Here is a 17,938-nt window from a genome sequence, read left to right as displayed (position 1 = left end):
CTCCAGGAGTTGGTGATGGACAGGGAGGCCTGGCGTGCTGTGGTTCATGGGGTCGCAAAGAGTCGGACACGATTGGGCAGCTGAACTGAAGTGAATTGTATTGTCCTTAACACAGTGTGATATCTTTTATAAAGATGTTAGATCTGACTGACCACACTATACTGGGGTATATAATTAGTGCTTTTCTAATGCTTAAAATTAGTTTCATCAGTTTGCATTAGTTCAACCATCTTGTAACCAGAAATCTTAGATTTCTAAGATTTTTCCTGGTGCAAGTTATCATGCCCAGGTAGTGAAACAGAGACTATTTTAATTTCTCTTATTAAACTTTATATTAATCTTGTTTCCCTACCTAGTGCTGTATAACAGACCACCTGAAATCTTAATAGACTTAAAACAGCAACAACTTATTTCTTATTCTGAGGTTGGTCAGGCAGTTCTTCTGCAGGTCTCAGCAGTCTTAGGTCACAGCTGCATTCATCTGGAGGGTGGCTGAGGCATGGGGCCTGTTGGGATAGCAGCATGTTGAACCCCTCTTTCTGTGGGATATGATATCGCAAGCTTGCTCATACATGACACTTCAGGACAGTGTCCTAAAAAAGAACAAAATATGAAGCTATAATGCTTTGTAAGTTATGAGAGTATCATTTTCTGTTTTCCATTGGTCAAAGCAGGTCTCAAGGCTCCCTGAGATGGTAAGGGTGGGAAAATAGACCCATGATGAGAGGAACAGTAAAGTTCTATTGCAAAGAGGCATGGATACAACCTTTAAGTTTTTTGGTGTTTCTGTTCTTTAAAAAACACAACTCTGCTTTTCAGAATTGAACAGATGCCAATATAAACTTGAAAAACGTTGCTTTAATGTATAAAATGAACAGATTAAATTAGAGCTCTTAGAAGTTCAATCTGTGAGATTGATGAAACTACAATTAAATAGAAGTAGTTTTTGAGAGAAAATAGCATTAGCTTTACTTATTCCTATACTCCTTTTGTCATTGTATGGCAACTTGAATTTTGAAGTGTATTGAAGAGGTATGTGGAACTTTGAAATTTGATTACTATATTAACATATTACTCTTTTGTAGTCTGTTTCTATATCTGGAAAATGATAAGAATGTGCCTTGATTGGGAAGATGACAAAAACTCTGGAGATAGATGAGGGTGATGGCTGCACAACAATGCAAATGTATTTGTAAGTGTGAACTACACACTTATCAGATATGACCTTAGTGATATGTTTCATGCTGTATTTTACCATAATTTAAAAAATGAACCTTGAAAAGCAGTTATGAAGATTGTTTAATAACAAATATTAAACACTCAATCATGCATTTTTACTAGGTGTTAGGAAAACTTTCCCTAGAATTTACTACTACCTTTTGCTCAGAAAAATGCATTTCTGAAATAGTGAATGCCAGTAGAATTATTTGTATATGATAAAAGGAAAGTTTGATAAGGTCCCATGAACCTTTTTAAGAAACGACTAATCTTGGTGTTAATTTGGATTTTCATGTACTCTTAGGAGATTAGTTATATTTGATATGAGTATGTAATTCTCTCTAGATGTTTCTCATTTTTTATCCTGTAAGAACATAATGAAGTATTTTACCCAAGAGATTTATTCAGGGGATTAAATCACCACTCTGTATTGGGATACATGAACTCATGGGATGTGAATTGATACCTGATATTGCATTCATTTATAATTAGCAGAGCAGTGTAAAAATTGATTTTTTTTTTGATTTTTCTGTTGAGAAACTTGATCGTTTATTTATTTATTTAAAGGATATCTGCTGTGTTCTAATATTCTAGACCTTGGAGATAACAACATGAAATAAAACAAACCTTGCCTCTGTGGAAAAGGTCAGTTTTCATTCCAATCCCAAAGAAAGGCAATGCCAAAGACTGCTTAGACTACCGCACAATTGCACTCATCTCACACGCTAGTAAAGTAATGCTCAAAATTCTCCAAGCCAAGCTTCAGCAATACGTGAACCGTGAACTTCCTGATATTCAAGCTGGTTTTAGAAAAGGCAGAGGAACCAGAGATCAAATTGCCAACATCCGCTGGATCATGGAAAAAGGAAGAGAGTTCCAGAAAAACATCTATTTCTGCTTTATTGACTATGCCAAAGCCTTTGACTGTGTGGATCACAATAAACTGTGGAAAATTCTGAAAGAGATGGAAATCCCAGACCACCTGACCTGCCTCTTGAGAAATCTGTGTGCAGTTCAGAAAGCAATAGTTAGAACTGGACATGGAACAACAGACTGGTTCCAGATAGGAAAAGGAGTACGTCAAGGCTGTATATTGTCACCCTGCTTATTTAAGTTCTATGCAGAGTACATCATGAGAAACGCTGGACTGGAAGAAACACAAGCTGGAATCAAGATTGCCAGGAGAAATATCAATAACCTCAGATATGCAGATGACACCGCCGTTATGGCAGAAAGTGAGGAAAGTGAAAGTGGAGAGTGAAAAAGTTGGCTTAAAGCTCAACATTCAGAAAACGAAGATCATGGCATCTGGTCCCATCACTTCATGGGAAATAGATGGGGAAACAGTGGAAACAGTGTCAGACTTTATTTATTGGGGCTCCAAAATCACTGCAGATGGTGACTGCAGCCATGAAATTAAAAGGCACTTACTCCTTGGAAGAAAAGTTATGACCAACCTAGATAGCATATTCAAAAGCAGAGATATTACTTTGCCAACAAAGGTCCGTCTAGTCAAGGCTATGGTTTTTCCTGTGGTCATGTATGGATGTGAGAGTTGGGCTGTGAAGAAGGCTGAGCGCCGAAGAATTGATGCTTTTGAACTGTGGTGTTGGAGAAGACTCTTGAGAGTCCCTTGGACTGCAAGGAGATCCCACCAGTCCATTCTGAAGGAGATCATCCCTGGGATTTCTTTGGAAGGAATGATGCTAAAGCTGAAACTCCAGTACTTTGGCCACCTCATGCGAAGAGCTGACTCATTGGAAAAGAGTCTGATGCTGGGGGGGATTAGGGGCAGGAGGAGAAGGGGACGACAGAGGATGAGATGGCTGGATGGCATCACTGGCTCGATGGATGTGAGTCTGAGTAAACTCTGGGAATTGGTGATGGACAGGGAGGCCTGGCGTGCTGTGATTCATGGGGTCGCAAAGAGTCCGACACGACTGAGCAACTGATCTGAACTGAACTGCCTCTGTGAAATTTCATTTCAAGTTGGGATGTGAGACAACAAACAACTAAAGTGAATAAATAGGTACTTTTATTTGGAGATAAGTAGTAGGAAGAAATAGAGAGCAGAATAAGGAATTAAGAGAGTAACGTGGGTGAGAAGATTACCTTAGATAAGTGCTCAGCAATCGCTTCTCTGAAGTGGAAGACTGAGCTATGAGAAGAAGTGACGGACATTCCAGACATGGTGAAGAGCAAGTGCAAAGGCGTGGGGTGGGGCCGGCCTCCGTGAATTCATTTGATGAGCACAGCATGCAGAATGGCATGACAGCTGCTGAGAGAAGCTGGAGGAGTGTGGGGGAGATGAAGTTGTGGAGACAGGCAGGGCTTCTATTTAGATTTTATTGAGACATTGGTAAGGACTTTGTATTTTAAGTGTGGTGAGAAACTATTAGAATTTTTTTCAGCCCTTTATTTGAAATAATATTAGATTTGAACAAAAACAATATAATGAATTCACGTTATACTTGTTACCCATTGTTAGTATCTTGTATTGCTCTGTTCAGTTGCTATGTCACGTCCAGCTCTTTGCGACCCCATAGACCCCATTAGTTGCTCAAACTAATGTCCATTGAGTCGGTGGTGCCATCCAAACATCTCGTCTTCTGTCATCCCCTTCTCCTTCATTGGGATCATCTCTTCAGGGTAGTGTGTTACCTTGAAATGTCCACTCTCCTGTTGCTATGTGGAGAAGACTGAAGAGGCAAGAGCAGAAAACAGAGACTAGTTAGGAAGCTGCTATGCTATGAGCGTTGATTACAGAGTGTTGGCAGGACAATTCCTTAAAAGAGGTTTACGCAAATAGTCTCTCTGCATTCTTATTTTAAAAAACCTGGTTTAGAATATCTACTAAGAAATTGAACAAAGCCTTCCCTAAACCAAACTTCTGTACTTAGTTGTTTTTTTTAAAGGAACAAAACACTAGTATATTTTAGGTCAGGAAAAGTTATTTATTATGCATAAGCAGTTTCGATGATGAAAGAATAACTGACATAGGTCAATAAAGGACTTGAGTCACTTTCCTTTATATTGAAAGCCTGTGAGTTAGCTCTCTTTGTCATTGGTTCCTTATCGCAATTTGCTAGTATCTTTTCTCTGAAAGAATGAAAGCTAGTAAATACTAGACTTCAATCAGGTTTTAAAAAATATTTATTTATGGCTGCACTGGGGCTTCGTCACGGTGCACAGGCCTCTTCTTTCAGGGCTTCTCTTGTAGCAGGGTACCAGCTCTGGGGGCGTGGGCCTTTGTTGCTCTGTGGCATGTGGAATCTTGGCAGGCCAGGGATCGACTTGCATTGGCAGGTAGATTCTGCACCACCAGGGGAGTCCCTCAATCAGTTTTTAAGATACTTACGTTTTGTGTAGAAAATGCTTTTTCATTGTACAAAGATTAATTACCAGTACTTTTCATTGAAGAGATATGATCTTATCTTGTGATCTGCATGGCTGTTTATCCTGTTTATTTTGTTTTTACTTTGAATTTTAAGAATAATGGTCCGCAGTTAAAACCTTTAATGAAAGCACTGTACAGATATTTTGGTAATATGTTTAACCCATGTATCCATGATATGCTTTTAAAGTGTTAGCAAATAGAATCTTACCTTGTACTTTTCAGTGGTCTAGTACTGATTATATTCTTAAACCATTTCCTACTTTTTATTTAGTATGAAATAATGAGATGGGAGGTAGAGGACTTGTTCTGGATGTTGAACCTAGAAGTTAAATACTTTTTGGAAGTGTCTGCTCTCTTTTACTTTAAAAACGAAAATGGAGTATTTTTTTCAGTTGAAGCCCAAGAGTTGTAGATACTTTTATTCTTCGTTGTTATAGTTGAATTTTCACACAGAACTTTATGGAATTTATTCTCGTTAAATAGGGAACATAATTGTAACTTTTTATAGAGATGTTGAGAGGATCGTGTAAAATACTTGCACATTTTTTGGAACACTACCTGCAAAAGAGAGCATGCTCAGTTAATATCAGCTCTTATTAGGATACTATGAGTAGTATTGAGATTATCTTAAATAGTTTTATTTTTTGCTCATTTTGAAGAAGTGATCTGTGAGTGTCTTCTGTTATTCACTTAATAATTAATGAGCAGCTTCTGGGTGCCCTGTACATTGTCTTGGCTAAACTGCCCACATCAGCTCCCATTTTAATATTGAGGGTATTAGACTGTGAGAGGTTAAGTTATTTAGCCATGATTTCACAATAAGAGGTGGGCTGGTTAGTGTTAACTTACTAAAACGTTATCTGACACTGCCATGTAAGGTCTTTTTCTTTTTAATTTTAGGTTTATTTTCTTAATTGAAGGATAATTGCTTTATAGAATTGTGTTGGTTTCTGCCAAACAGCAACCTGAATCAGCCATGGGTATACATATATCCCCTCCCTCTTGAACCTCACTTCTACCTCCCTCTGCATCCCACCCTTCTAGGTTGATGCAGAGGCCTGCTTTGAGTTCCCTGAGTTATATAGCGAATAAAGGTCTTTTCAGTTTGTCCTAATCACTCATTTGATAGATGTTTATATTGGATATTTTTGTGCAGAGCTGTATGATACAGGCTGTGGAGTTTTGTACACTGCCTCATGGTGCTGGAGAGAACTATGATACAAGGTAGAAAATGATAATTATTAGAAACTGTACACATTTAGAAGAGGGAGGTGTTATTTGCATCAAGGGAAGCAGTTCAATCAGGGATGGTTTCTTGAAAATGAGGTTAACATTTAAATTGAGTAGTTTAGGAGTAGTGAGATTTGGACATGTATAAGTAGTGGAATTTGGACATATCCATAGAGGAAGCAGTAGAGAAAATGTGAGATGTTTATATACAATAGTGGAAAGTTTGTTTTAGCTACTTAGTGTAGTCTGTGAATGGATGTAGGAGAAATTTAGATTGGAAGGTATATTTAGACAAAGGGATGTAGAGCTTTAAAAACTTGACTAATTATTTTGAATTCATATATAATTAGTTCAGTAAATTTGTTTTAACCAGTGTAGAGGCTTTGTTGATGTTGTTTAGTCGCTAAGTCATGTCCGACCTTTGCGACCCATCAACTGCAGCATGCCGAGCTTCCTTGTCCTTCAGAATCTCTCAGAGTTTGCTCAGACTCATGTCTATTGCATCAGTGATGCCACCCAACCATCTCATCTTCTGTCGCCCCCTTCTTCTCCTTCTCTCAATCTTTCCCAGTGTCAGGGTCTTTTCCAGTGAGTTGGCTCATCGCAGCAGATGGCCAAAGTATTGGAGTTTCAACTTCAGCATCAGTCCTTCCAATGAATATTCAGGGTTGATTTCCTTTAGGATTGACTGGTTTGATCTCCTTGCAGTCCAAGGACTCTCAAGAATTTTCTCCAGCACCACAATTGGAAAACATCAATTCTTCAGCACTCAGCCCTCATTAATGGTCCACCTCTCATGCCCATTCATGAGACATACATTGGACCATAGCTTTGACTATACCGGCCATTGTCAGACTACTAGAAAAACCATAGCTTTGACTATATGGACCTTTGTCAGCAACGTGATGTCTTTACTTTTTAATACTCTGCCTAAGCTTGTCATAGCTTTCCTTTCGAGAAGCAAGCATCTTTTAATTTCATGGCTGCAGTCACCATCTGCAGTGATTTTGGAGCGCAAAGAGAGAAATTCTGTCACTGTTTCTACCTTTTCCCCTTATATTTGCCATGAAATGATGGCACTGAGTGCCAGGATCTTAGCTTTTTGAATGTTGAGTTTTAAGCCAGCTTTTCACTCTCCTCTTTCTCCCTCATCAAGAGGCTCTTTAGTTCTTCTCTTTCTGCCATTAGAGTAAGTATCATCTGCATATCTGAGGTTGTTGGTTTTCCCCCATAATCTTGATTTCAGTTTGTGATTCATCCAGCCTGGCATTTTGCATGATGTACTCTGCATGTAAGTTAAATAAGCAGGGTGACAATATACAGTAGAGGCTAGTTATATACAATTTTGGGGAAATAAATTGTAATGAGAAATTGAGACCGTGATGAGATTTTACTGTTAAAAAAGAAGATGGGGGTGGGGATGAAACCTCCCCACCTCCATGTGAAATGGTAGGAAGAACACTTTATTAGGACTATGGGTATGAAATTTTAATTCTGGCCCATTCATATTAACTAGGTATATAACTTTGGGGAAGACTCTTTTAAGTTCTGTGGGCATTAGCTTCTTAATATGCAAAATGAGAATTTGTATAAAAGGTCATTAGGGCCCATAATAAGATGGTAATCTGTCATTTTTTGTTCAAACTAGACACTGAAATTGAAAGGAGGCACTATAAATATAAACCCAGTAGCAACCAAGTTATATTTTTGCTTTTTATCCTATTAGGAGTTTACTTTCACCTGTTACATTTCAAAATTAAAATTTAAAGTACTGAAAAGCAGGGAAAAGGATTGATACCAATTATAAATGTTAAATGGTGTTGAACAAGGTAAAGGAAGTATCATCTGAGGGAATAGAATCATTTTAAAATAAGTATCTGCTTGATGTTGTGAGTGGTAGTGATTAGAAGTGTGCATATAAATATAGAATTGTTTTGAAACAGATAGCATGTTCAAAATAAAGTCAACTAGTGACACAGATAAAGCTAGAACAGTTACACACATCACTGTAAGTATATACCTCAGTTTGCCTGCCTTTAAGGGGAAGTAGAGTATAACGCAGTATAAACTTTGTTTATACATTTTAAAAAATGTCCTCAGGGACTGCAGGATTTAGGGTTCTATATAGTAGTTGGGTCTACCAGAATGCTGTGCTTGCTACTGTAAATAGCCTTTTAATAGGTATATTTTTAATCCTTTGATGTTACGCTTACTATTAAGAATTTTCTGACTTATGAAATGTGTAGAGGCACGCCTTCCCCCAACTCTCCTGTGTTAGGTGTCAGTAAGAACTGCTGCTGCTGAGTCGCTTCAGTCGTGTCTGACTCTGTGAGACCCCACAGACGGCAGCCCACTAGGCTCCTCTGTTCCTGGGATTCTCCAGGCAAGAACACTGGAGTGGGTTGCCATTTCCTTCTCCAGTGCATGAAAGTGCATAAGATGCATAAGAACTGCAGGAGGGTCTTAAAACTGGATAGCAAGTTTGGTATTTTGAACCATTTTCTCATATTTTCTAGTTTTCGCATGTCCCAGGTAAATTACATTTAACATGCATTCAGATCACCTGGGTATATTGTTAAATGGCAGATTCTGATTTGGGGTGAGCCTGAGATCCTCCTCTTGTAACAAGTTTCTAAATGATGTGGACATTTCTATTCTGTAGGCTGCATTCAGAATATCAGATAGTTCTAGATGATTTTGTTGACGTTTGGCAGATTTATGGTTTACTGCTGCATGTCCGATATGGCTGAGTTCTATCAGAAGTTTTATTAATAGTTTTTTTAAAAGAAAACTTAGGACTTCTGTAAATTTAATAATACAGTGGATTGAAATAATGTTTGTCTTTTGTATTCACATTTCCCTCTTCATATGTTTATACGTCTTAACTCTAGTTTTGCTTCTTTCTCATTTCTTTTTTTGTTGTTGTGATTTTTGCTTTTCTTTAATGTATTACTGTGTTTTGTGGATCTGGTCAGGGAACCGTTACTGTATTTTATGTTTGTATCTACATTTTATTTTGCATGCGTAACGTGGCTTTGCCTGGATGTTCTTTTTGGTAAGTTCCAAATTTATAAAGCATATTGTTTCTGTAGTGTAAGTTATAATATTTTTCACCTTCTTTTCTCCCACTTTTAGTAATGTGATCATGCTCATGAGTTGCTTTTAGTTTTCTTTTAAGAGTTCATTTGATAGTTATTTTTTTCCTAACACTTTCCAGTTTTCCTTAATAGTAGTGCAGTTTGGTACTAATCTGCTTTGATTCGTTTTATAGCCTCACACTGTAAGTTGCTGGTCACTATTTAGAAGTTGCTGTTTCAAGTATTTTGGTTTTTTAAAAGAGCCGTAATCATCTAGAAATATTATTCTAAAAGCTTGTGCTTTCATATAGCAATCATAAAAGAAGATAGTTTGTATTAAACATAATAATTTTGTTCACAGTAAACAGTGCATTCTAATTTTGTTTTCACAGCAACAGCTTGCACAACTGCAGAAAGAAAAATCAGAGATTCTGAAAAATCTGGCATTATATTACTTCACATTTGTAGATGTTATGGAATTTAAGGTATGTATTTTAATACATACAGTTTAACATTTCAGAGATAAATTGATATTTGTTAATTGTATAAATTGTTCTGTCACTTGTGGATAATAAAGTAATGTGTTTTCTGAATTTAGTAGTAGTCATATAAGTAAAAGATTAAAATAAACTTTTGTTTTCAGGACCATGTTTGTGAATTGCTGAATACTATTGATGTTTGCCAAGTCTTCTTTGACATTGTACGTATAATTTTCAGAAAATTTTCTAATTCTTCTCTCTGTTTCTAGTAGTAGAACTAAGGGGATCAAATGCTTTTCTTTAGAGATAATTTATATGGTTAGTGTATAAAATTTCAGCATTGAATTTGGCTTTATTTTTTAAGGTAAGGAGTTATACTGTATCTCTCTTTTTACTTATTGTTTGCCATTGAATATAAATCTTGTACATATTGGGAAATAGTTGTTAATTTTAGTATTTTATTTTAATAGGCTCAATTTTAAAAGGTTACACAATTTTTTCTCTATAAAAGGCATACTTGATAAAATCTTTCTTAATAAGACAATTTCTAGATATAAGAAATGAGTGAAAAACATCTCCACTGAGTTAACGGTGAACCTGTTCATTAATTTAATACTCCTTTTTTCTTGCTTAGTGAGAATTGCTTCCATGCTTATTATTATTCTGGTTTTGGCTATTCTTTTAAATTGTTAGCAGTTTGAATAGGGTGATCACAAACTCTTTTTCACCTGTAAAATTAAACACAATTTTACACTATTATTTGTAACTCCCAAATTTTAGACATGTTTTTGGTGAAAGGAATTAGGTAGAATTTCAGAAATGGGGATAAAATAAATACAGAAACTTATTAGCTTCCAGTAGCTGCCATGAAGATTCTTTTGTGTGTGCTTAAAAGTTTGTGAAATAAAAAGTTGAACTTAATGTTTTTTTTTCTTAGACTGTAAATTTTGATTTAACAAAGAACTACTTAGATTTGATCATAACATATACAACACTAATGATACTGCTGTCTCGAATTGAAGAAAGGAAGGCAATCATTGGATTATACAACTATGCTCATGAGATGACCCATGGGGCAAGGTATACCGCATTAAAGAAATCTGTGTGAAATTCTCAGTTTGATGGCTTACAATTCAGTGATATTTATGTGTCTGTTTTAAGTGACCGAGAATACCCACGCCTTGGTCAGATGATTGTGGATTATGAAAACCCTTTAAAGAAAATGATGGAAGAATTTGTGCCTCATAGCAAGGTAAGAGCTGGGTTTCAGGGGTGCTTCAATAGGCATATGAGAGCTTGAGGGTGGATAGAGTGATAAACTGCTTCTAAGAAAGAAAATCTTAGTGAGATATGATTTATGGTTATTTATGGTATGGTTTTATCTAATTGTGAACCAGAGAACTCCTTAATTATATCCAGAATCGTTAATGGAAACTCTGGAATATATTGATCCATTGTAGTTTTTAGGTTCTCTATAGGATATAGAGTTAGTGAAGTTTAGTATTTGAGAATGTCTACTACTAGATTCATATCAGACTGCTTTGTTCTAATCCCACTTCCGACAGTTACTATGTATTATTGGGCAGGTTACTTAACCAACTTCACTGTATCTCAGTTTTCTTACCTGTAAAAATGCAGTAACAGTCCTACTCTATAGGGCTATTATGAGTATTAAATGAGTTATTTTGTGAAAAGTGTTTCCACGCATAGTATTTGATAAATCTTAGTTAAATGTTATTAGAGTATAGCCTCGTAATGAGAAAAAATTGTAGGAATTTGTGATAATTTGAAATGTCTGTCGTTTATGATATATTAAAAAATAGCTCTTAATGAAATAATTTTGGTTTAGAGTCTTGCCATTATGGCTTCTCTGAGGGAGGGCTAGTTCCTTAGCATGTCAAGGAAGCTTATAGGTATCCTCATAAAGATAGGGAAATTGAGGACTGGAAGTGGTATGATGAAGTAAGCCATTTGGCAGCAGCTGTGGCAAAATGAAGGCTAGGATATTAGAATCTTGGTCCATTGTTCCCTTTGAATGATGGGAGTTAGGTTTTTAATAATACAGTGTTTTATATGAATCTGTGCTTTATTTTTTTGACATACAGTTAGCAGCAAGAATTTTCCTTCAGTTTTCTTACTGAAGATTCTAAAGATGCATTTCCAGTTTAATTTCTCTGCAGATCTATATTATACCCACAAATTCATGTAGATTTAATGTCTTAGCGTTAGTTGTAGCATTAGCTTGAAAGAGTCTAGTCAGTTCAGTCAGTTCAGTCACTCAGTCACGTCCGACTCTTTGCGACCCCATGAATCGTAGCACGCCAGGCCTCCCTGTCCAGCACCAACTCCCGGAGTTCACTCAGACTCGCATCCATCGAGCCAGTGATGCCATCTAGCCATCTCATCCTCGGTCGTCCCCTTCTCCTCCTGCCGCTAATCCCTCCCAGCACCAGAGTCTTTTCCAATGAGTCAGCTCTTTGCATGAGGTGTAGGTGATACCAATTTTGAAGTAAAAATCAGCATTGTAGATGGAAGTGTCAGGGTTTCTCAAAGTGCTAAACAGATCATCACCACCTGTCTCTTTGATTTTGTTAGTGCTTTTACCTCAGCTACTCATCTCTTGTTTTTCCTCTGAATCTGTTTCTAACTTTTTGCCAATCAGATATGGCTTTGCTTTTAGTTACCCACTTCAGATTTGGCTCTTTTCCCAGTTAAATGATAAACATTTATTTTAAAGCCTGTTATATCTTTACTTAGGGCTTCCCTGGTGGCTCAGATGGTAAGGAATCTGCATGCAGTGCAGGAGACCCAGGTTCAGTCCCTGGATCGGGAGGATCTCCTGGAGAAGGGAGTGGACACCCTCTCCGTTATTCTTGCCGAGAGCATTCCATGGACCGAGGAGCCTGGTGGGCTACAGTCCACAGGATCACAGAGCATGAGACACAACTCAGCAACTAACACTTTCACTTTCACCTCATATATCTCTAAGTTTTCCATAGCCGTTAGCACATACTAGACTGTTAATTACTTGAGGAGAATTGTCTATTTGGATTAGATCAGTTTTTTCCTAATCTTGATTTTTCTGATATTCTGTGATATCTCAGGGCTTTGATGTTAATAGAAAGTCACTCAGTTGTATCTGATTCTTTGCAACCCCATAGACTGCAGCCTTTCAGGCTCCTTGGTCCATGGAATTCTCCAGGCCAGAATACTGGAGTAGCCTATCCCTTCTCCAGGGGATCTTCCCGACCCAGGAATTGAACCCAGGTCTCCTGCATTGCAGGAGGATTCTTTACCAACTGAGTTAACAGGGAAGCCCAACAGAAAGACCATCATATATTTACTAGGATTTGTTCAAATTAATTTAAAAATTTTTTCAAAATCACTTGATGCAGTGATAAAAACAATTCCTAGGTTTTACTCCCGGAGGTTCTGGCTCAGGCAGAGCCCTGGATTTTCTTTTTCTGAACAAACTCTCCTGGCAATTTATGCATAGCCAGATTAAAGGACCACTCTGTACAGAATTTGTAGGAAGCAGGAGTGAATAGCAAAAGAGTTAAAAGCAAGCAAGAAGCAAATGAGATGAAAAATACCTTGATGATAAAGTTATCATTAATAGACTAAATGGCAAATAGAAATAATTTATTGAGATAAAGTACAGTGGATCATTTTTAGAAGGCATTCTTTGAAGAAATATGAAACATGTTGAGCTCTGGTAACACTTAGTCATATAACCTTAAGCACCACTTTTTCTTTCAGTGAGCACTATTGGGGTAGAAAGTGACACAAAAGGATGATGCTAGACTCTGTGTCCTTTTTAAAATAAAGATCACACGATTGCCATACATTTTCACCTTTAAGAAAGTAACATGATTTGCTGAGCTAAGCTTTAGGGGAGGAGTGCAGAATCTATGTAACTTTCATGAAATTAAAAACAAAATCTAGAGCATAACTGGAACCCAGCACAAGTGTCATATGGAGCATACTTGTAGTTAGGCTCTTGTTTTATGATGATACAGTTAGAAACACACAGCACTTGTAGCTGGAAATTAAATGGAAAGTAAAGAAAACCAACTCATTCTTCAACTTTCTGTTTTTCTGTTTTAATTAGTCTCTTTCAGATGCACTAATTTCTCTTCAGATGGTGTATCCTCGAAGGAACCTTTCAGCTGACCAGTGGAGAAATGCCCAGTTGCTGAGTCTCATCAGTGCCCCCAGCACAATGCTTAATCCCGCACAGTCTGACACTGTATGGTTCTGTACTTTCTTTTTTGAATGAAAGAGTAAAAAAAAAATTTTTTTAATCAATTAAGCAGTCCTGTTGCACTTTTTCTTCTGATTAGTATTAGCTTGTCAGTGAAGTTTATTGTAAAATGCTCATTATTTGCATTGTACTATTCACAGTTTTTTGATTTCTAAATGCTGATGCTGAGTACAGTTATTTGCTTTGCTTTCTTATGGTAGAAAATTTGGAAGATTAAGAAAGTTAGAAGAAAACAAAAATCATGCCCAGTTTACAGACTTACTAGAGAAAATCACTATTGTATTCTGTTAGGTTTCTTTTCAGTCTCTTTTCTGTGTATATAAACATAAATGTTATTCATATGGAGAATAAACACACATAATTACTGACTTGGGTGAAATAGTGAGCATCCAGGTACATAATTTTTTTTTTTTTAAATAAAATTTTATCCTTTGAAATACTGCAAACTCTGCAGTAAACTTGGGAAATTTGGAAGTAGTTATTTACAAAATTGAAAACAATTTAACAACCGTGTTTTTTAAAGAGAAGTTTCAGGGTGTGTGGATTTGAAAGAGGCACAGCTTTCATTGCCTTTTATGGACTACGGGTTTAAATATAGGTTATAAAACTTGCATCCACTTTTTCAACTCTGTTGTGGTGGTATTGGAACCAAGAATTGAGTAGTCAGACTTTTTAGAAAGAAGAGAAGGAGGAGTGACCCAGTGCAGAATTTTTTCCTTTAAATCACAAATTTATATTTTTCTTTTTTTAAGATGCCTTGTGAATATCTCTCTTTGGATGCCATGGAAAAATGGATTATCTGTAAGTAACATTGGTCAATTTTATGAATACTCCTCAGATTTAAGTTTTAGAGAGAAATAACAGTACGTGGATTGCTTTAATACCATGCACTGTGCTAAGCCTTCTGTGTGCATCACCCCGTCCTTATATTGATCTGGTTAGAGTAGGTTGATCTAGTTTATAGATGAGGAATTAAAGTTTAGTCCACACAGCAAGTAAGTGACAAAGACAAAGGACCTTCAGGCCTCATGGTCTACATTCTATTGCCTCTGAACAAGGCCATCAACAGCAAATTTTTATTTTATTTTTAATGATTTTCTTGATACTACATTTATTCAGTTTTTGTTTTTAAATTATTTTAGTATATATAATAGACGTATGTTTGCATGGGAAATAAAATTACTTGTTTGCACGCCTACAAGGTTCACAAACTGTGGGAGAAATAGACACACAGATACAGTGTAAATGAAAACTGCTATATTTTTTTCTACCACCCCCAGGTCCACTGGCAGAGGGGAATAATTTTGAGCAGTTTGTGCTTTTTAGTTTTTATAGTTCTTGTTTCTTAATTTATTAACATTTAGGTATTATTTGATGACTTTTTATTATACTGTTTCTAAAACTGGTGAATGACCAATTTTTCTTTTTTAGTGATTTTTGGACTGGTACTTTTTTATAAAATACATTGAAACTGAATTAGTGGAATTATCAGAAATAAAGTAACAAGAAAAGATGAAATTAAAGCCTACATTTTAATTATTAGATTCAATATTTAAGTATTAATCTAACAAATATTTAATCTAACAGTTTGATTGTTACTAGGTTTCTACCCCTAAGTTGCTATCAGTGAAAAGTTTTCTAAATGAAAGTTTCTAAACACTCTCAGTTCTCTGCTTAATCTCATTGTGCACTGGTGGTTTGAGCAACGCTGTTATTAGTATGAAAGAGGAAGAATTTAACACACATTGCCTGTCCTTAGCCATTTTTATTAATTGTAATTTTTACATTGATCAGGTTTGTGATCCTTACATTTTCTTCTATAATGATTGTTAAGGTTTTTATGCTTTTGTTGATTTAAAAAGACAGCTTTCGGAGTATTAATTTTGCTCAAAAGCATGGTGACCCTTGATTGTTTCGTGTTTATGGATATATGGATGCAGAACCCATGTGATTAGTAGTTAGGTGGCATGAGTGACCTCTAATGTTAAATAGAACTATTTCTATCCGTCTCTACCTTGAAAGTGTTCAAAGTGTTAGTCGCTTAGTCTTGTCTGAGTCTTTGCAACCCCATGGACTATAACCCATCAGGCTCTTCTGTCTATGGAATTCTCCAGGCAGGAATACTGGAGTGGGTAGCCATTCCTTCTCCAAGGGATCTTCCCGACCTGGGATTGAATCCAGGTCTCCTGCATTGCAGGCAGATTCTTTACCATCAGAGCCACCAGGGAAGCCCAGTCCTTACCTTAAATGGGAATAATGAATGCAAGGCTTTGCGTAATGAGCAGTGAGGAGAAGTCAGAAGGCAGAATACCCTGATGGAGGATGCCTGGGCATGGAAAAGGCAAACTAATTTGGGATAGCCTCAGTTGCCAAAAGTCAGGAAAGTGTACTAAGCTTTGCTGCTTTCATTTGTTTGAGCCTTGAGTAGAGTTAGTAGAATTACATCAAACTTTGCACTTCTTCCCCCCCCCCCCTTTTTTTTAACTTTTCCCTTTTTGACATCAATTCCTGCATTAGAACTTTCTATAAAAGCTAGTGTATTTTCTTTACAGCTTTGCTGTAGATTAGTTGAAAGAGTAGCAGCATCACCTTGAAACTTATTAAATATGCAGACTGTTGATTTCCACCCTAGGACTTCTGATGAAAAACTCTGAATGGATCCCAGCAACCTGTGATTTAATAAGCCTTCCCAGTGATTCTGATATGAAGCTGAAGTTTGAGAATCCCTAGTCTAGATTCTAGCCTGAGGCCAAAGGTTGTTGGGGCTTCCCAGGTGGTGCTAGTGGTAAAGAACCCATCTGCTGATGCGGGAGACATAAGAGACTGCGGTTTAATCCCTGGATTGGGAAAATCTCCTGAAGGAGAGCGTGGGATCCCACTCCAGTATTCTTGCCTGGAAGAATCCCTTGCACAGAGGAGCCTGGTGGGCTACAGTCCTCAGAGTTGCAGAGTCGAACACGACTGAAGCGACTTAGCACATAGCACAAGGGTTGTTGAGGGTCTGGAATGTTGAGGATCCAGCCCTTTCGAATGCGATTTCACAGTAACTTGGGGCTTCCCTGGTGGCTCAGACAGTAAAGAATCTGCCTACAGTTCAGGAAACCTGGGTTCGATTCCTGGGTCAGGAAGATGCCCTGAAGAAGGGGATGGCTACTCAGTCCAGTATTCTTGCCTGGAGAATTCCATCGACAGAGGAGTCTGGTGGGCTGGAGTCCATGGGATCATAAAGAGTCAGATATGACTGAGTGACTAACACAGTAATTTATTCAGTAACTTATCCTGGTACTCTTTTCAGGATTTGTTCTTACTTTATTGACTATATTTAAATTGATAGTACAGTCTTTCTCTTTTCAAATTTTTTCTCCAGCTTTCTTGTTTAGTATTGATTTTCTATCTTGTTTTCTTACATTTTCATAAGTATAAAAAACATGATAATATATTTCAGGAATTTTTAAGGAAGTTATTAATAAATGTACTTCTGTGTGTATAATCCTACAATATTTGCCTACCTAAAGAGTTAGTTTGCCTGTGTAGTTGCCCTTTGAAGGGAATGTTTAATTAAGAATAAAAGATGCAAGGCAAGTTAAATGTTAGTGATTGAGGAGTTTAAAGATTGAAATGACTGTTGAGAATCAGAGGGAAATCTTACAGAAAATAGAATTGGTTTTTAACTGGCCCAGCATGATACCTAGTTTATAATAAGCTTTGAGTACCTGTTCTAGGAATGAAAGATGAGGTTTTATGGCTTCCCTCATAGCTCAGTTGGTAAAGAATCTGCCTGCAAGGCAGGAGACCCCGGTTCAATTCCTGGGTCGGGAAGATCAGCTAGAGAAGGGATAGGCTACCCACTCCAGTATTCTTGGGCTTCTCTTGTGGCTCAGCTGGTAAAGAATCTGCCTGCAGTGCAGGAGACCTGGGTTCACTCCCTAGGTTGGGAAGATCCCCTGGAGAAGGGAAAGGCTACCCACTCTGGTATTCTGGCCTGGAGAATTCCATGGACAGTCCATGGGGTTGCAAAGAGTTGGACAGGACTGAGCGACTTTCACTTTCTAGGAATGAAAGATGAGGTTTTATGGCCTTTAGAGGGTCAGGGAAGACCTCAGTAAACATACAGGATTACACATTTTTGAAGACCTTCTAAATTAGATGACAGAAGGTAAGATACTTGAATTTATAGACTAGAGAGCCGTGTAACATACTGAAAGAATATTGGCCTTTAAGGGTAACTACCTGAGGAAAAGTCTGGTTCTAATACTTTATTAGTGTGACTTTA

General features: G+C 37.1%; 1 protein-coding gene across 2 annotated transcripts in view; it reads left to right on the top strand.

The window, feature by feature from the left end:
• Nucleotides 1–17,938, top strand: part of NCKAP1 (NCK associated protein 1) — a 110,896-nt gene that overhangs the window by 29,273 nt on the left and 63,685 nt on the right. For both annotated transcript variants that reach the window (XM_018065461.1, XM_018065462.1), the window contains 6 exons: nt 9,315–9,407; nt 9,566–9,622; nt 10,339–10,481; nt 10,563–10,653; nt 13,513–13,650; nt 14,418–14,466. In XM_018065461.1, coding sequence (XP_017920950.1) covers nt 9,315–9,407; nt 9,566–9,622; nt 10,339–10,481; nt 10,563–10,653; nt 13,513–13,650; nt 14,418–14,466 — 571 coding nt within the window. The remainder of the gene's footprint in view (nt 1–9,314; nt 9,408–9,565; nt 9,623–10,338; nt 10,482–10,562; nt 10,654–13,512; nt 13,651–14,417; nt 14,467–17,938) is intronic.

The sequence above is a fragment of the Capra hircus genome, chromosome 2 (genome assembly GCF_001704415.2).
Source record: "Capra hircus breed San Clemente chromosome 2, ASM170441v1, whole genome shotgun sequence".
In the NCBI taxonomy this organism is placed as follows: Eukaryota; Metazoa; Chordata; class Mammalia; order Artiodactyla; family Bovidae; genus Capra; species Capra hircus.
Note: the sequence above shows the minus strand (reverse complement) of the source record. Positions and strands in the feature narration are given on the sequence as shown.